The sequence below is a fragment of the Spermophilus citellus genome (assembly GCF_964194105.1).
Source record: "Spermophilus citellus genome assembly, chromosome: 3".
In the NCBI taxonomy this organism is placed as follows: Eukaryota; Metazoa; Chordata; class Mammalia; order Rodentia; family Sciuridae; genus Spermophilus; species Spermophilus citellus.
In genome coordinates, this window is record NC_138184.1 from 9,519,598 (window position 1) to 9,537,482 (window position 17,885).

The 17,885-nt window shown below is 51.3% G+C and overlaps 1 protein-coding gene across 10 annotated transcripts in view; it reads left to right on the forward strand.

Moving 5' to 3' along the window:
- Window positions 1–14,917, forward strand: part of SMARCA4 (SWI/SNF related BAF chromatin remodeling complex subunit ATPase 4) — a 94,501-nt gene extending 79,584 nt beyond the window's left edge. For 4 of the 10 annotated variants that reach the window (XM_081285774.1, XM_081285775.1, XM_081285776.1 and 1 more), the window contains 5 exons: window positions 10,886–10,994; window positions 11,332–11,433; window positions 12,145–12,277; window positions 12,373–12,515; window positions 13,842–14,917. In XM_081285774.1, coding sequence (XP_081141900.1) covers window positions 10,886–10,994; window positions 11,332–11,433; window positions 12,145–12,277; window positions 12,373–12,515; window positions 13,842–13,874 — 520 coding nt within the window. In that variant the 3' untranslated portion in view covers window positions 13,875–14,917. The remainder of the gene's footprint in view (window positions 1–10,885; window positions 10,995–11,331; window positions 11,434–12,144; window positions 12,278–12,372; window positions 12,516–13,841) is intronic. The other 6 variants (XM_081285778.1, XM_081285773.1, XM_081285780.1 and 3 more) reach the window with 6 other exon arrangements.
- The last annotated feature ends 2,968 nt before the right edge of the window (window positions 14,918–17,885 follow it).

Below are 17,885 nucleotides of genomic sequence, written 5' to 3' on the forward strand. Positions count from 1 at the left end.
ACTTGTTGAGACAGTCCAGTTGCAGGGCATCCAGTGTGCCAAGAAGACCAGCTGTGGACTCAGCTGCACTCCTTGCTTCTGTCTGACTCATGGGGCACAGGGGTCCTTGTGTGGTTTCCACATAGCCTAGCATCCCCCTGGAACAGGTGGATTTGCAGAACTGGGAGTTATCTGCTGGGCATGGTTGATGCACTCTATAGTCCCAGTGACTAAGGAAGCTAAGGCAGGAGGATTACGAATTCAAGGCCAGCCTCTGCAACTTAGTGAGACCCTGTCTCAAAAAGGACTGGGGATACGGCCCCTGGGTTCTAGCCCCTGTACCAAAAAAAAAAAACTGTGAGTTACCGACAGATCAAGAGGGACCATAGAGAAATGACAAGTGGCACAGCACTTATCAAGGGAAGCCTGCAGAGTGGACTTGGAGGAACACTTGGTGTGCACTCAGAACACCATTCCCTAGAATGTGATTTGTTGGTCACACAAGACGAGATCTAGCTGGACACATCAGCTAAGGAATGGGCATGCACCTGGGCAGGTGATGCACATGTGGAATCCCATGGGATCAGAAGGCGGGAGTTTGCAAGTTGGAGACCAGCCTTAACAACTTTGCAAGACCCTGTCTCAAAAACAAAAAGGGCCAGGCATGGTGGCACACGCCTGTAATCCCAGCGGCTTGGGAAGCTGTGGCAGGAGGCTCATGAGTTCAAAGCCAGCCTTAGCAATGGTGTTTACACACAAAATTGACTCATTTAGCAGATATTTCTGACATCCTTAACTAAGTTTGAAACTACGAGGGTAAGCCAGGATAGGGCCAACCTGTCCCTTGTGAAGACAGGCAAAGTCTGGAGTCCCCATCCCTTCTACAGCTCTGAGGTTCTCTAGAAGGATACAGGACTCACTGGAAGCTGTTAAACTCATGTTATAGATAGTCACTGTAAAAGGTGAAGACCAAAGTCAGCCAGAGGAAGAAGCATACAGGGCGGCATCCAGGAGAGCCTCCAGCTGAGCTTCCAGTGGAACCGCAGTCAGCGCTTTCCTAGGAGCAGTGAGACAATGAAGTGTTTTCAACAGGAAAGCCTCGACTTTTGGGGGGAATTTTCTGGGATCAAGTAGACCTGACTGACAGCCCATATGACTGACTTCCAGCACCTCTGCAGGTCAAGTTGGTGCCCCGTGACCCAGAGCTACCACCCTAAACCACCTTCAAGACATTCTAGGCCTAAAGCCACAGAGAAACAAAGCTACCCTGTTGGGCATGACATTTCAGGGGCTCAGAGATTCCTTGCAGGATCTTAGGACCAAGGCCACACCTTATTTTGGGACAAGATAGGTTCTTTACACTTGTTAGATACCTGGAAGGTGCCAAGCCACAAGTCACCATGGCAGGGGGTGTTCACAAGCCATACTTGGTGCCCCTTCGCCCTGTATGCCTGGACCACACCCAAGAGAACTTGAGAGGGATAAAATGAGACAGAGCATCGCAGTTCACTTTTTTCTCTCAAAAGTTTCTGTTGCTTGCTGGGCACAGTGGCGCATGCCTAAAATTCCAGCAACTTGAGAAAGAAGCAGAGACAGAAGGATCTCAAGTTTAAGACCAGCCTGAGCAACTTAGCAAGACCCTATCTCAAAATTTAAAATAAAATGGTCGCGATGTAATGATGCATGCCTGTAAGCCCAGTGGCTCAGGATGATAGCAGGTTCAATGCCAGCCTCAGCAACTCAATGAGACACTGTCTCTAAATAAAATACAAAAAGGCAGGGGGAACTGGGGGTATGGCTCAGTGGTTAAGTGACCCTGGTATCAGAAAAATAAATAAAGTAAAATAAAAATGACTAGGGATTTGGGTCAGTGGTAGAGCACCCCGGGTTCTATTCCCAGAACCAAAATAAAAAGTAATATTCTATTCCTTTCCAAAAAAGAAAATTAAATGTTCAAGGAAACATTTGGACTTTGTTTGTTTGGTTTTTTAATTTGCCTTCCAGAACCCTCTAAGCCACTAAGTTCTATGATTGAGCTGAACGTGGAGCCTGAAGAGGGGAGCAGTCATCACAACTCAGTTCTTTGTGAACATTGAAGAATGATTGGGGCCGCCTCATTTGAACTAATGTCAGGAGCCTGCCTTATCAAGCAGGAGTGCATGTTGCTGCTTGTACCATACCCGGTGACCTTAGGTGGCAGCTGCTTGTACCTCAGTGCAATGGCACCTAAGGGACAACAATGGCACAGCCATGTACCAACTGCTATGTTGCAGCCAGACATTCATGGAGAGGCAGGGGTGCCCTTCCTGTCACTTGCCATTCCAGATGTTGCTTTTGATTTATGAGGTGGAGGTTTGGCCCCCAGGCTGTGTTGACCCTGGCAGAATTGTGCATGATATCGCCTTTGTATGACTCCTTCTGATGTTTACAACCGTCTCGCTTAGGAAACTCTCCCTTCGCTCGTACTCCAACTCCTCCTGAGGCTCCCTGGCTGCATTTGGGGGCACTCCCTGGAGTGGTGTGTGCCCAGCCTCTGACACCGAATGCAGCGGGTGGATTGAAAAACACTTTGTACTCTGGTGCTGCAGGAAAGGAAGACGAGACAGTTCTGCAGGTCCTTGTGCCTAGTGCTGGTCAGGGGCTAGAGGGCCTTCAGTAGGAAGGACCACCTAAGCAGAGCCTGATGAACAGGTCCACTGGAAAAGAGGCAGAACGAGTATCACAGGCAGAGGGGACAGTGTGTGCAGAGAGCTGGAGGACACTGGCTTCCCAGGGTCAAAAGAAGCTGAGCAAGACCAAGGGGCTCAACAGGGACCAAGTCCATGCCAAGGAATTCCCAGGGGCCCCAGGCAGAGAATGCTTCTTGTGATTTGAAATCTCAAACCACATTAAGGAACTTCCAGAATCAAAATCAGAATGGTACCTTGCAGCCGGGCGCAGTGGTACATGCCTGTCATCCCAGCAGCTCAGGAGGCTAAGACAGGAGGATCATGGGTTCAAAGCCAGCCTCAGCAACAGAAAGGATCTAAGCACTCTGTGAGCCCCTGTCTCTAAATAAAATACAAAATAGGGCTGGGGATGTGGCTCAGTGGTTGGGTGCCCCTGAGTTCAATCCCCAGTACCAAAAAAAAAAATGGTGCCTGGCATGTGCAAGGCACTGGGTTCCATCCCCAGCACGAAACCAGAATAAAGAAATTAAGTTTGAAGTAGGAATGTATACTTTAAAACTGAAACATGTGCAAAGTTAGGCATGGCTTTGAGGTCAGGGTTAGACTTTGTCAAGGCAGGGTGTGTGCCGCCAGATGGTATTTGGTTCCCTTGGGTCCTGTAGAAGCTGTTTGATAACTGGTGGCCAAGGCAGCAAATAGGTGTCCTGTGTGCCCCCTTGGTGCTTTTGGAAAAGTTTTAGCAACACAACTGCTGGAAAGCGCTGCCTCAGCAGGCCCATCAAAGGAGCATCCATTGAACCCCTTCAGTGCTTCCAGCCGCTGCTGGCTTACTGGGCCAGGCCGGGCAGGTGCAGAGGAGCTCCACCACGGTGCTGGCCTTTGGGGAGACCCCTTGCTGCACTGCAGGCTCTGTGCAGCAGCAGAGGACCTGGGTCTCTGGAATTTGACCAGGAGGAGGCCATGTTAGAGAATGTGCTACTTGTTAGGAGGTGTGTGTGGTCTCTAAGGTAAGGAGCAGGATGTCTACAGCTGGTATCAGGGCTCGGGAAGATGTCATACATACAAACCTCCCAGGCTAAGCCTGGCCAGGGCTCTGAACCCCACTAGGCAGGCCCTTGGGCTCCCTAGGCCTCTCTGCAGTTCTCTTGTACCACAAACCTGGACCACTTCATGGAGAATCAAAAGTGGGTGACTTTACAGAGCCGAAAGACTACTCTTGGGACAAGAAAAACACAAGACGTGCAGATGGTTAGGCCAAGGTGTGCTCTGGTGAAGGAGGTAAGAGGCTGTAGAGTGGGCATGCCACACTCCTCAGGCCCTAGGCACGACCCTCCAAGAAAGGGAGCAGGGGAAGGAAGAGTGGGTGAGGGGTCCCTTTTTGACAGGTCAGGAAAGCTTCAAGGCTTTCTGGCCCTCAACCTTTGGAGAAGGACTTTTCGGTAGCCCAGGGGTGAGTGGGTAAGCACACTCCATCAGGAAGAAGTGGCCCTCAGTTCCAGGTATGTGGTCAGCATTGTCTGGCAGCTAGCCTCAACTTGCTACATGCCAGCTCTGACCAGATGAGGGTTTCTAGCTGGTGAGCCCCAGATAAAGTCAAGGGTCCCATGCCCAAATAATACCTGAGGCAGAGGGCACTGAGGGGCTCAGAAACTCATAGACAGAGTAATCCCAGGAAGCCTGTGGCTGGGTTGTATGTCTAGCTGAGCTGAGGTTCTGAAAAACTTGCCTTGGAATTTGTTAGAAAAAGCTCCAGCTGCCCTATTTGTAAGGCTGACTGCATCCTGGGCTGCATGCCCTCTGCTAGGGACATTATATGCTCCCCGCCTCCAAATCAGCAGCTGTTATATAAAAGTTTAAAAACATAAATACACATTTAACATAACAGCTTAAGGCAGATAGGAACCAACATAGGTGTAGGTGTCTGGCACCCAGGGAAGATGGATCTGGGTGGGCAGCCCACACATGTTTTTTTCTGCCTGCCCCCCAGGAGTGTGGTTCAGCAGCAGGTCCCATGTCCTGCTCCCTTCCCCTGCCAGCATTTGCCAAGCACCTGCATATGCCTTGTGGGCAGTACTTCAGTTGTACATCCTCCAAGTCCATACCCCAACACTCCCCTGCTCCTCCTGCTAGACCAGAGCACCCTGAAAACTCCTGCCCCCCAACCCCAGTGTCAGGATCCTTCTGTGTTTGCCATTTCAAGAGGACCTTGGGCATCTTGTGGTTGACACTTGGTTTGTTGCCGATTCAGAAAAGGAACTATGCATCTGCGGCTCCTGGCACCATCCCTGCAGTCAGGCCTTGTGTGCTCGACTCCAGGGCTGCCGCCTGGGGGGCTGCAGCTCGCTTCCACCTCTGTCTGCATCACTCCCTGGTCTGGAGAAGCGTTCTTGGCATTGCCACAGACCTGGGGTCACCGCGCTGTTCCTGGAATGTGAAAGCACAGTCCCTGCCTGCCCAGTGGTGTTGGGGAAGCTGCCGCGGCATACATGCCAGGTAGATGCCATGCCTGGGTTATGATCCAGATGTGCCATCGGCAGTAGGGAGGGTGTGTGTCAGGATCTCATTATGAAACCCATAATAAAAAACGGTGCTCCTGGACACATCGTCGGCTCATTAGAATCTGTCAGCTTGTCCAAAAGTTGGCTCTTTGGGAACTGTGCTCATGGGAACTGCAGCCAGGCTGGCTCTTGGATGGGCAGACTCCAAGCTGCAGCTTCTGCCTTCTCTGTACTGGAAGAGTGCCAAGGTTGCAGACCACTGTCATGGGGAATTGTGTTTAACTCATACATGAGTGAAATGAATTTTTCTGTAAGTAAATTAATCTGCTCTAGGTTTCTCATTTTTTTAAAAATTCTCAGGATGCTTCTTAACTTCATAATGTGTCAAACATTGAACCTAGAAAATTGTTTTGTACCAAGAACGTACCTCTTTTATGTTTCATTTTTTAACTGTATGTGATTGTCCTTCAGAGTATTGTTCTACTACTGAATCAGTTTTGAAAATCCTAAGCTGCTCTTTTCTGGGACTCTTGCTGGTTCTCTATTGATTTCAAGTCAAGAGAGACTGGTCTCAGCCAGGCACAGTGACACACAACTATAATCCCAGTGGCTCAGGAGGCTGAGGCAGGAGGATCACAGTTCAAAGCCAACCTCAGCAACTCATTTATCTCTAGATAAAATGCAAAATAGGGCTGGGGTGTGGCTCAGTGGTCAGGTGCCCCTGAGTTCAATCCCTGGTACCAAAAAAAGAAAAAAAAGATTGGTCTCCAAAACAGAGGAGAGGTCACAGAACGATGGTTTGAGTGGACCATAGGAAGGTGAGTAGAGCTGGAATCCTGTGTTAAATGAGCCAGGACCACTTCTGTAGTGAGCAGATAGGATCTAGGTTGAGCACCATCTTCACCTGATTGCTTTTGCCTCACTGAGGCCATTCAATCTCAAGGTATGATGCTGTGATCCATTTGCAGTGTCTGCCATGGTCAGAGGATTAGGAAACCAGGTACGTGTTACCCCTGATTCAGACATTCCTTTATTGATTTTTAGGATTCACCATAGAGGTCAGTGAACCAAAACTGAAAATCAACATCCAAACAAAAACAAGAAAAGAGCCTGGCACAAGCCTGTAAGTCCAGGTACTCAGGAGGCTGAAACAGGAGGATGGAAAGTTCAAGGCCATCCTGGGTAACTTAGACCCTGGGGATGTAGCTCAGTAGTGGAGGAACCCAGTGTTCAAGCCCCAGGACTGGGCAGAGAAAAAGTAAATAAAAACAAAATATGTACAGGAAATCAAAGGAAGGCTATTTTAAGTTGCAAAAATAATCAAATTTGGGGGCTGGGGTTGTGCCTAGCATGTGTGAGGCACTGGGTTTGATTCTCAGCACCACTGGATATGAATACAATAAAGGCCCATCAATGTCTTAAAAATTTTTAAAAATCATCAAATTCAGACTTCATTGTTGACAAATACTTGTTTTATTGGAACATAGCCAAGGCCCATTCCTGAATATATGTGGTCCCTGGCTATTGATTTTAGGATTCAGAACTGAGTAATTGCCATAGTGTTTCAGACCCACAAAACCTAAAATCTCTCTACGCTATTTCAGAAAACATTTTCTGAAGCTGGGTGTGGTGGTGCATATCTGTAATCCCAGCAACTCAGGAAGCTGAGGTAGGAAGAAGATCATAGGTTTGAGGCCAGCCTCCTCAACTTAGTGAGACCCTGTCTCAAAGTAATTTTGCTGACCCTTGATTTAGAACAGTAAATGAGAAAGTGGGTGGAACTAGGGTAGAGTCCATGACTCAGCCTGAGTCCTGCCACCAGCTTCCTGTTGGCAGCCTGCTCTCCTAACCTCTCTGGTTTCTCTATTAAGGGATATGGACAGGTGATCTCTCACATTCTGTCTTATCTAGAGGCGTAGTGGTCTCCCACCCTGTCTCCTCTCTTCTGTTGTAATTTGGGTTTAAAACTAAATACTACACTTGAAGAGATGTGTCAATTAGGACAACAAAGGTCCCCATGAAGGCTGCTTTCTCCAAGAAGGGCCTGTACCTCATCAAGACCAAGACCCCTCCCCAGGTGAGGCCTTGGTCACTCCGAGTCTCTACTCTAAATTGTGTCCCTTTCTAGGGAATGAGGTTGAGGAAATCCCTGCCCCAGGAGTTGATATCCAGAGGTAGGGCAACGAAGGTGGCTTTATCGTTGTCGTTTTTCAGCAATTGTTTCCAAGACAGTGAAACCTGGCCCAGGAGGCATTAGGCCATGGCAGCTGCTCTTGCCTCTGTCTGGTTTGGGGTCACAGGGCTGATCCCGACGGCCTGCGGACACTTCACTAACCCACTGCTGCCAGGCCTTGGAGGTTCCCAGACAGTGCCCAGCCTGCAGAAGTTTCTCCCAGAACCACTGCCACAGAGACAGAAGGCTGCTCTCGTGGCCACCGCTGCATTGCAGGGAGCTCCTGGAGTAGAAACGACTTCTCAGTAGTGGGGCACCTGAGGCGAGGGGCACCTTGGTGAGGCTCGGGTTGGAATTCCTACTACTCTGTGACCCACAAACTTTTAGCCTAAGTGTCCATCATTCAACAAATGTTTACTGAGCACTACTGTGTACCAGGCTTTGTTCCCGATGCCAGTGACAGAGCGGGCGCTCCTCAGGCATGGTTTGTGCCCTTGGGGCCTGTGTTCTGGCTGGGGAGACGCATGGTAAGGACGGGATGATGAGGGCTGATGTGGGAGAACTCTCCAGGGTTAATGGCCACAGAACTAATCATGTTAAAAGGGAAGAGATCAAAACTTCTCAAGAGAGAAAGTGGAATTCCTCCGTGATCTTAGGCGTGGGTGGGTGTGTGTGTGTGTGGGTGGCTGTTTGGCAGTGCTGGGAATGGAACCCAGGGCCTAGCGTGTGCTAACACTGAGCCGCATCCCCAGATCTTCCTTTTTTTTTTTTTTTAGGTGGACACAATATCTTTTTAAATTTTTTTTTATTTTTATGTGGTGCTGAGAATCGAACCCAGTGCCCCATGCATGCTAGGCGAGCACTCTACCGCTAAGCCCCAGCCCTAGCCCCACTTCGTCCTTTTTAATTTTATTTTGAGACAGGGTCTCACTGAATTGCTAAGGCTGGCCTTGAACTTGTGATCCTCCTGCCTCAGTCTTCTGGGATTACAGGTGTGCCTGGCCAGAGTCATAAGCACCAAGTATAAGAGAGCATGTGGATAAAGAGGACTTAATTAAGATCCACTCAGAGGACACTGTGAGGAGACACACAGCGGGAGCAGAGATAAGCAATAAACATGTCCAATAACAGACCCCTTTGGGGGCCGGGCTGTGGCTCAGTGGTGGAGCCCTAACATGCATGAGGCACTGGGTTCGATCCCTGGCACCACATAAAAATCTAAAAAAATAAGGTATTGTGTCCATCCACAACGACAACAACAAAAAGACCTCTTGGTGACACATGAACAAAAGATGGGTTGTGGTCCCAGCTGAAAGGCTTTCAGCAACCTCACAGCCTGTGAGGCAGTGTTCGGCTTCATTGTGCCCTAGGAACAGAGACACCAGGTCCCGGCCATGCTATATATATAGAATTTTGAGGCCTGCTTATGTGTCACAGGGAGCAAAAACACTGGCTCGGTGTCTGAGCATGTCTCACCCTATGGCAAGTACTTACTTCCTCTCAGGTAAATCTCTGAGTGAAATATGAACCAAGCACTGGTATCTGAGTACCCACAGGTATTGGCTTCTAATATCCAATGCAGAACACAGCTCAGGCGCTTATCACAGCAATAGTGGGCACCTCTTTGTGTCCACAGTGGAGCACAGAATAGCAGGGACCCATCTCCCAGCAGTGAGGCTGGCCAGGACCAAGTGGGAGCCTCCTGTGGGATTCTCCATCATACAAGTTCAAGAGGGAGGCCAAGGCCAGCTAGAGCCAGGACACACCCCAAAAGCACAGGGTGTTACATCTTGTGTTAGAGGTGTGAGGGGCTGGGCTGTGGCTCAGTGGTAGGACACTTGCCTGGCACGTGCCAGGCTCTGGCTCCATCCCCAGCACCGCACACATATGAAGAAAAAAAACGCAGCCAGAGAGTAAGGCATGCAGGTTTAAAAGAGGGAGGGCTGCCACTGAGCTTGCAGAGCTGTGAGGTTGGTGTCCCCAGGTGGAGGGTGTGGATGTCCCTCTGCACAGTGCCAGGTCTGCTTCTCCAGAAGTGAGCAGCCAACATGTCTGCTGCAATCTAGTTTTCAGAGCTTGTATAAACCAGTTCCATTTCCTGTGGCCAAACTCCCAGTCTGCTCCCTAGAGGCAGGAGGCACATCTCCAGGGGGGAAGTCTGATCCCACACAAAGGGCAGGGACAGTGAGTGGCTAAAGATACAACCTGGAAGCAAGCACATAACCCCACATATGCCATGGAAGGGAAGCCTGGCAGGGAGGAATCCCAAGGCGGGTAGGGCATGCCGAACTTCCACCTGCCTAGTGAGAGCCATATGTGGGGTCTGGCACAGTGACTGATCTCACCCAGCATGGTTTTGGTCATGGGGGGGCGGGTATCCCTGTCCATTGAATCAGGGGCTCTGTGACACACAGAAACACCAAAATGAGCATAAGGGACCTAGGACCCAAGCTGTGAGCAGCCCTGGGAAGGCAGGTGGCAAATCTGCCCCTTGAGGATGCCAAGAAGTAAGGCTTCATTTCTGCTGATAATTACAAAAGACGTTTCGGGGACAACGCTGTGGTCCATTTTTCCCTGCTACCTGCCTAGGGTTTGACACTGAAAAGCCCAAATGACAAAGCAGCCAGGAGGAGCAGGATAGCATATTGGACAACTGGACATAAAGCCCTAGGTGGAGTTCGTGGCAGGCATCCTGGGAGAAGAGGGGACCCTTCAGAACAAGATTGACTGGGTCACATGGCTTCTTGCGTGGCCACCCCACATGCTGTAGCCTAGCCCACTGTCCACACCCACCCAACTGTCCATATCCTGCAGGAGCCCTGGGTAGGCCAACCTGGGCTTGAGGACAGAGGAGGGTGCTAGAACGCAAAGGGTCGTCTGCTTTCCATGTTCTTTTTTGTTTCTTGGTGCTGGGCTAGAACCCAAGGGTGCTCTAACACTGAGCTTCATCCCCAGCCCTTCTTTTATTTTTTGAAACAAGGCTTCCCTAAGTTGCTGAGGCTGGTCCTCTCCCTCAGCCTCCAGAGCCACTGGGATTACAGGTGTGCACCACCACACCCGACCTATGTGTTCTGTTCCTGAAGCATCTGTCCACCTGTCTTGGGCTGTGTTCTTAGGTGGTCCTTTTTGTAGGAGGCAGGGCTCCTGGCTTCACCAGGAGACAAATGCACACCCAACCACACTTCGTGGCCTGTGGCTCTTTCCTCTGCTCCCTTATAGTAATTGGTACTCACCCAGTGAAAAGCCCTGGAAGACATCTTTCTCCTCAGATTCTTCCCACCGTTTCTGAAGGTTACAGGCTCATAGTGCCACCTGCAAGAGAGACACCCACACGTGAACCCTGTGGTCTTTGGAATCGTGTGTATGCTACCAGCACAAGCAAACTCCTGGTAGCATCAGATAGGAATACCAGCACTGGGCTGAGGCTCGAGTCCAAGACAGTGCACAATGTGGCAGCTCCCATGTCTACATTAACTTTTCGTCCTCTCTGCTCTCAAATGGCGTGGGGTGGAATCTCCCCCAGGAGGGCGGCCTGGGAATGACGTGTGCCATGTCCTGCCTTACAGTAGTAGTGGACGTCAGCTCAGTGAGGTGTTCATCCAGCTGCCCTCGCGCAAGGAGCTGCCTGAGTACTACGAGCTCATCCGGAAGCCTGTGGACTTCAAAAAGATAAAGGTAACCCCGGCCTGGGGTGGGTGTCAGAGCTCTTGGCGAGGTCAACCCCGCATGTGGGGTGTGTGGGGTTTGGGGACAATGTGATAGAACCCAGAGGCTTCCATGGGTAGCCCCATCTGAAAACCACAGAGGCATATGGGAAAGATCATCAGGGACCTGGCAGGGAGTGGCCTTAAGCCTCCCAGCATGTAGCTGGTGTCCAGGGCTGCCTGGAGGTTACCATGGCCCTGGGCCTCGGAGTTAGCAAAGGGGGCTAGAGGCTGGACCGTAGGGTCCGCAGCACAGGGTGGGGACAGGGAGAGGAGGCCCTGGGGTAAGGCCTTCCTTCTCCTGGCAGGAACGTATCCGCAACCACAAGTACCGCAGCCTCAGTGACCTGGAGAAGGACGTGATGCTGCTGTGCCAGAATGCGCAGACCTTCAACCTGGAGGGCTCGCTGGTGAGTGGGCACCGCCTGGGCCGTCCTGGCCCGGCCACTTCACCCAGGCTCCAGACAATCTGCCCCTTGGTTCAGCCGATGGGATATGTATTGAGTCCAAATGCAACTAAAAAATAAATATTAAAAAAAAAAATCCCATTCTGGGAACTTGAGCTGATGTGCTGTAGTTAATAAGAGCACGCAGAAAAGAGCCACCTACCCCGCCAAGGAAATGGCTTCAGACCTGTCCCTCCAGGTGGTCTTTGCAAACCAGTGGAGGTGTTGGGGTTTAAATGCTCTAGGGGTCTCTCTTGGAAGGAATCCTGTGGGCACAGCCTTCCCTGTGGTGACTGGGTACGGCCCATACCCTCGTCCTGGCAGTTTTCCTAGTGTGTGTGGGATGGGCGCCTCCCAGGAACAGGGTTTTCCTTTGAGGAGCCTGTGGAGATGGTGGCTTCTGCAAGGGACGGGCATCACTACCCACCTCCTCAGAGATGCTTGCTGGGGCTCTTCAAAGGAGGGGAGGCGCGTGATCATTCAAAAATTAACATCCCAGCCCTTTTTTCCAGGGGCCTTTAATAAGCCTGATGCTCTCAGGGCAGCTGTGGGGAGAGAACTGTGGACACGGGCCCCCTGCTCTGCGGGCTGGGCTGGCCACTGGGTCTCCATGTAGAGGCTGGGGATAGAGTAGCCCTTCTGACCGTCCCCAACTCAGCCCTGTGTCCCCACCAGATCTACGAGGACTCCATTGTCCTGCAGTCAGTCTTTACCAGCGTGAGGCAGAAAATTGAGAAAGAGGACGACAGTGAAGGCGAGGAGAGTGAGGAAGAGGAGGAGGGCGAGGAGGAAGGCTCTGAATCTGAATGTGAGTCCCGGGAAGGGAGGTGAGGTAGGTGCAGAGTGGCGGTGGACCTCTGGCTCCCCAGCTCACCCCCTCTCCTCTTCCTGGTCCCCCCGCAGCCCGCTCTGTCAAAGTGAAGATCAAGCTCGGCCGGAAGGAAAAGGCACAGGATCGGCTAAAGGGGGGTCGGCGGCGGCCAAGCCGTGGCTCCCGGGCCAAACCAGTTGTGAGTGATGACGACAGTGAGGAGGAACAAGAGGAGGTGAGGTCCCCACAGCCCTGCAGCAGCCTAACTGGACTAGCCAGGGCCGGTGGGCAGCGGAGTAGCCAGATGCCACACCCCAAGCAGCTGCCGCAGGTACAGGCTAAGGCAGTGTCCCTGCAGTCATGGCTGCTGGAATACCCTGCTCTGCAGTGAGGGAACGATTCCAGAAGCCAGTGGTCATCCAAGATGGGGGCACAGAGGCCTCGGGCTTCTGGTTACAGCCCACAGTGTGGCCCCACCCTGGGATACCAAGGCCCCCATCCAGGCAGATGGGCAGGATCTTTTCCAGAGTTGGAGGCAGCACTAGACAATCTCCTTGGACTGACGTAGCACCCTCCATGATAGAGGCATTCCTGGTGTCCTTGTCCCTGTGTAACTAACACGCCACGCCCTTGGGCCTCTGTTCCTTACTTCTGCTGTAGCCCAGGCAGGACATTTCCAAACAACTCCTGCGCATTAAAATAAAAAAGGCTGGGGTGTGGCTCAGTGGTAGAGCACCTGCAGGGCTCTGGGTTCTGTCCCTGGCACTGCTAACAACACACAGCCCCTAGACATGATGATAGGCCTGTGCCACTGTGATGAGCCCACAGTCTCTGTGGGTCCCTGGACCCAAGGAGAAGTGCCACACCACGCCACAGTGAGCACACTTCAGCAGGGGGAGCTGGCAGGTGCCCTGGCTGTCCTTAAGCTTGGGACCTGGGAGGTACTTTTTTCTCAGGCCTCCATTTCCTCTGTGGCAAAGCAGAGAGGTCCTGCGGACTCCAGGGACACCACAGCTCAGGGCCAGCTGCCACTGAAGCTCTATCAGCCCCTGTGTTTCCGGGTTTCTTCTTGTAACTTTTGCAATAGCTTCAAAATAAAGTCCCGGGAATGAATCTGACCTCTGAGGACATTGATGACGTCCTGACCATGAGGGGGCGGGCCCTGGGGCTGGGTTGTAACAGTGTTCCCTCTGCAGGGTCCAGATCCTGCAGGGTATTCTGTGGCCCTTACCAGACTAACTTGTTCACATGGAACACAGAGATCTCATGTGGTCAGGAAGGACGCTTGTGGTTTTGAAGCCACAAATATTGGCACAGCGACAAGCAGGCAGCAACAGAATGGAACACGGGGGGCTGCTTGGGTCCCCAGATCCCAAGGGGGAGGGGTGTGGATGCAGAGCCAGGCCCCTGGGAAGAGCTCAATTTGCTCAAGTCACCCAGGGAAGGGGCTCTGTGGCCTGCCTGGTGCTTTGCTATACAAATACATTTAAAGCCCAGTGGCCCAATGGGGTGCCTTGTCAGGTGGGGTGACTCACACTCTCTCCTCCTGTCCCTTGTCCAGGACCGCTCAGGAAGTGGCAGTGAGGAAGACTGAGCTCCGACATTCCAGAGTCTCGACCCCAAGCCCTCGTTCCCGAGCTGAGACGGAGTAGCCCTTAGCAGTAACGGGTAGCAGCAGACGTAGTTCCAGACTTGGGGGAAACTGTATAAACAAAAAATCTTCCATATTTATACGGCAGAGAAGATGTAGGACTGTTTGTTTCTGGCCCTGGCCTGGCCTCGTAGCGTTTGTAACAGCATTAACTGTCTAAAGAAAGAATCATACATTGGGGCGCCACAACCGTTCTCCCTGGCAGCACCGCGGGGCTGCGGCTTGGAGTCACTGTAGTGTAACGTGGGTGCATGTGTGTAGCCGTCCACTCCTCGTACTGTATTTTATTGGACAGGTCAGACTCAGACTTGCCGGGGGCCAGGGGCCATGGGCCCGGTGGGGTATGTCAGTGTCACTGGATGTCAAACAGTAATAAATTAAACCAACAACACAACGCAGCCTGCCCTCTGCGCGACTCCTTCCTGGCTCCTGGGCTCCCGCTGCCAGGAGTGGGGGCCACACTGTGTCCAGGTGCCTGTCCTCCATCTCCAGGACCCGTGGGGTCCATTTCACAGAGGAGAACACTGAGGCCTCAGGAAAGAAGAAAATCTTGACCAGGTCACTGGCTTGGGCTCTTGGCTCTGCTGTGCTGGCAGCTCCATCTCAGCAGGCAGCAGCCACGTGAGGACATGGTGCTCAGGCGCCCAAGTCCAGCGCGGACCTGGAGTTGTGATGCGTCATTGTCGCCACTCGAAAGCACTTCCTCAGGCATGACCCTCTTAGTTCTCTGGACATATTTATAGCCTCTCAGCCCTGCCAGGCTCCACCATGTCTGCCTGTTGCCCCTTTCACACTCGAGCTTCACGGCTGACTCGTTATATTGCTTTGGACAATTTTGTCTACTTTCATATTTGTTTTTGGAAAGAGGATTTGCTGGGATCCTTGTTCCATTATCCTGGAAGCCTCCTTTCCCTTTGTTTTTGTAATAGACCTGATTCATTTTTCATGGTATTCAATATAAACTGGGACCAATTTTATTTTATTTTTATTTTATTTATTTATTTATTTTTTTAAAGAGGTGTTTTTTTTTAATAATTTTTAATATTTATTTTTTTTAGTTCTCGGCGGACACAACATCTTCGTTGGTATGTGGTGCTGAGGATCGAACCCGGGCCGCACGCATGCCAGGCGAGCGCGCTACCGCTTGAGCCACATCCCCAGCCCCCCCTTTTATTTTTAAATTTATTTTTTGGATACTGGGATTGAACCCTGAACCCAGAGGCACTTTTACCACTGAGCTAATAGCCAGACCTTATTTTTTTTTTATCTTAAGACAGTGTGTTACTGAGTTGCTGGGGCTGGCCTCAAACTTGCAATCCTCCTGTCTCAGCCGACCAGGCTTCTTGGATTACAGGTGTACACCACCACACCCAGCACAGAGGCCAGTTTTAAAAATTAGCCCCTTAAGCAGGGGGAAAATAAGGACATGTGAAACCTGTATATTGCAAAAGTATGTGTTATAATGATATAGTTTGTTTGTGAATGGCAACAAAATCCAAAATAATACTTAAATTAGACTTGAGATATGACTTCTTATCTCTTCCCTATCAGCCAGGTATTGGTGTCACATGGTATCAGAAATAAGCTTTTATGTAACTTCTTCACTGTGCACCAACCACCTTTTTGTACAAGGTTATCTCATGGCCCAAGATGACTGCCGTGGTTCACTCTAGCCAACCCACACTTTAGCTGGCAGCAAGGAGACAACAGGGAGAAAGGCTCACCCCATTCCCACCCTTTGGAGGTATCTGACACTTCCTTCCCACTCCACTTTTTCTTTGTAGTATTAGGGATCAAATCCAGGCCTTCACAAAGAGTGGTAGGCAGGAGCTCTACCACTGAGGTACACCCCAGCCCCTTTTTGAAATTTTACTTTGAGACAGTTTCCCAGGCTTGCCTCAAACTAGTGATCCTCTTGCCTCAGCCTCCCAGGTTGCTGGGATTGTAGGCATGTGCCACCATGCCTAACAAGGAGCGCTGGCCAATAACCAGGGGCCTTTGTCAGTCTGGCCTAGTGACAGCTGCTTGCCAGCCACCAGCTCCTGGCCTGCATTCTCACCCTCCCTCCCCACCTGCAGACCAGGACCTCTGCGCAGATTTCTCCCAACCCAGTGGAGTAGAGAGTTCAGAGAAGTTAAGCCACCTGCCCAAGGTTACACAGTTGGGAGCCCAGGCTGGGGCCATAGCTCAGTTGGTAGAAGTTGGTAGGGTGCTTGCCTCGTATACACAAGGCCCTGGGTTCTAATTCCCAGCACCACCAAAAAAAAAAAAAAAAAATTCCAGGCCAACCAGAGCAACTTAGCGAAGCTCTAAGCAACTTAGTGAGACCCTGTCTCTAAATAAAATTTAAAAAGGGGTGGGGGGGCTGGGGATGTGGCTCAAGCGGTAGCGCGCTCGCCTGGCATGCATGCAGCCCGGGTTCGATCCTCAGCACCACATACCAACAAAGATGTTGTGTCCGCCAAAAACTAAAAAATAAATGTTAAAAATTCTCTCTCTCTCACTCTCTCTCTAAAAAAAAAAAAAAAAAAAAAAGAGGGTGGGATGTGGCTCAGTGGCTAAGTGCCCCTGAGTTCAATCCTTGGCACCAAAAAAAAAAAAAAAAAAAAGGCTGGGAATCCAGGTCCAGGCACAATGGAGCCCATGCAGGGCCCTAACGTGCAGCCTGGACTGGGAGGCCAGTGGTCAGGAATGCCCTGGAACATCCTGTGCGGCTGACAGCCACGTTCTCTTCCGCCCCAGATCTCCCCACTCCCCGACTCAAATCACAGAGTCTAATTTCCTCTCCTTTTGGTGGGCTTGGGGCTCACTGGTACCTGATGAAGGGTAGTGAAACAGCACCTGGCTGCACAGGGAGGCCACAAGGGTACTGCCGCGTGCACCCTTCCTGCTGGGACACACACTCAGCTTTAAGCCACTGGCTGCCATAGGACAGCCCAGCGGCCAGCAAGCCACCATCCTGTGCAGAAGCCCAAAAGTAGCAGCAGGACCATGTGGGGAGTGAGACCACTGGCCAGTCCTGGAGCCCTGACCCTCAACTCTCATCTGTAGCCTTCACCCAAAACTGAAGCCAGAACCACCTGGCTGAGCCTGTCTACAGAAACCAGGAGACAATAAACTGACCACTCTTCAACCACTAAGCCATGGTGTGATATGTTACACAGCGACAGGAACTGGGGCATCATGAAATAATTTTTAAATGAGACAGATCTCCCGAAACTAAGAGCTTTAGAACATTGTCAGGATGGAAAGCAAGCTGGACCACGGCCCAGCAGATGCCAGTTGGCAGAACAGTTGAGCTTCTGTCAGTGGCCTCAGGTTTCAATGGCAATAAGACAATCTTATCTTCCAGAGCAAGAGCTCAACAAGGTGTCAAAGTCCAGTTAAGTCCACCTACTTCTGATTTTGCTTCTGTGTCCCCACCTCTCATGGGGCTCCACTGGCCCCACCATTTCCTGTGAGCCTTCTGCCCCTCCGTCAGGCCCCACTGAGCTGTCTCCACCTCTCCACCTGCCTCCCTGCATCCTTGGTCCCCCCACCACCACTGGTCCAGGCCAGTAAGGTCAGCTCTTCCCTGTGGTCTTAGCATCCCCTTCGCTCCCCTCCCTGTAGCCAGGGAACCCAACTCTCGCAATTCCCAAATGCACGTGGGGCCCCACTGAAACTGCAGCTCGCACATTTCCAGGTATTTGCACATGCAGGTCACTCTTCCCATCCCCATAATGCCTCACTGGCCAATCTCCTCCCCTGAGCCTCATCTCAAATGTCACATTCCTGCCCTTTAAGCCTGCTTTAATAGTCCTGGGCAGAACACATTTGTAGCTCTCCTAGGAGAGGCTTCAAAAGGCTTGCTTTGTTTGGAGGTGCTGGGTGGGACCTGGGACCACACCTCCCAGCCTTCTTTTTTTAAAATTCTAATTTCAGACAGGTCACGTGCTACTGGAAACAAGGAAA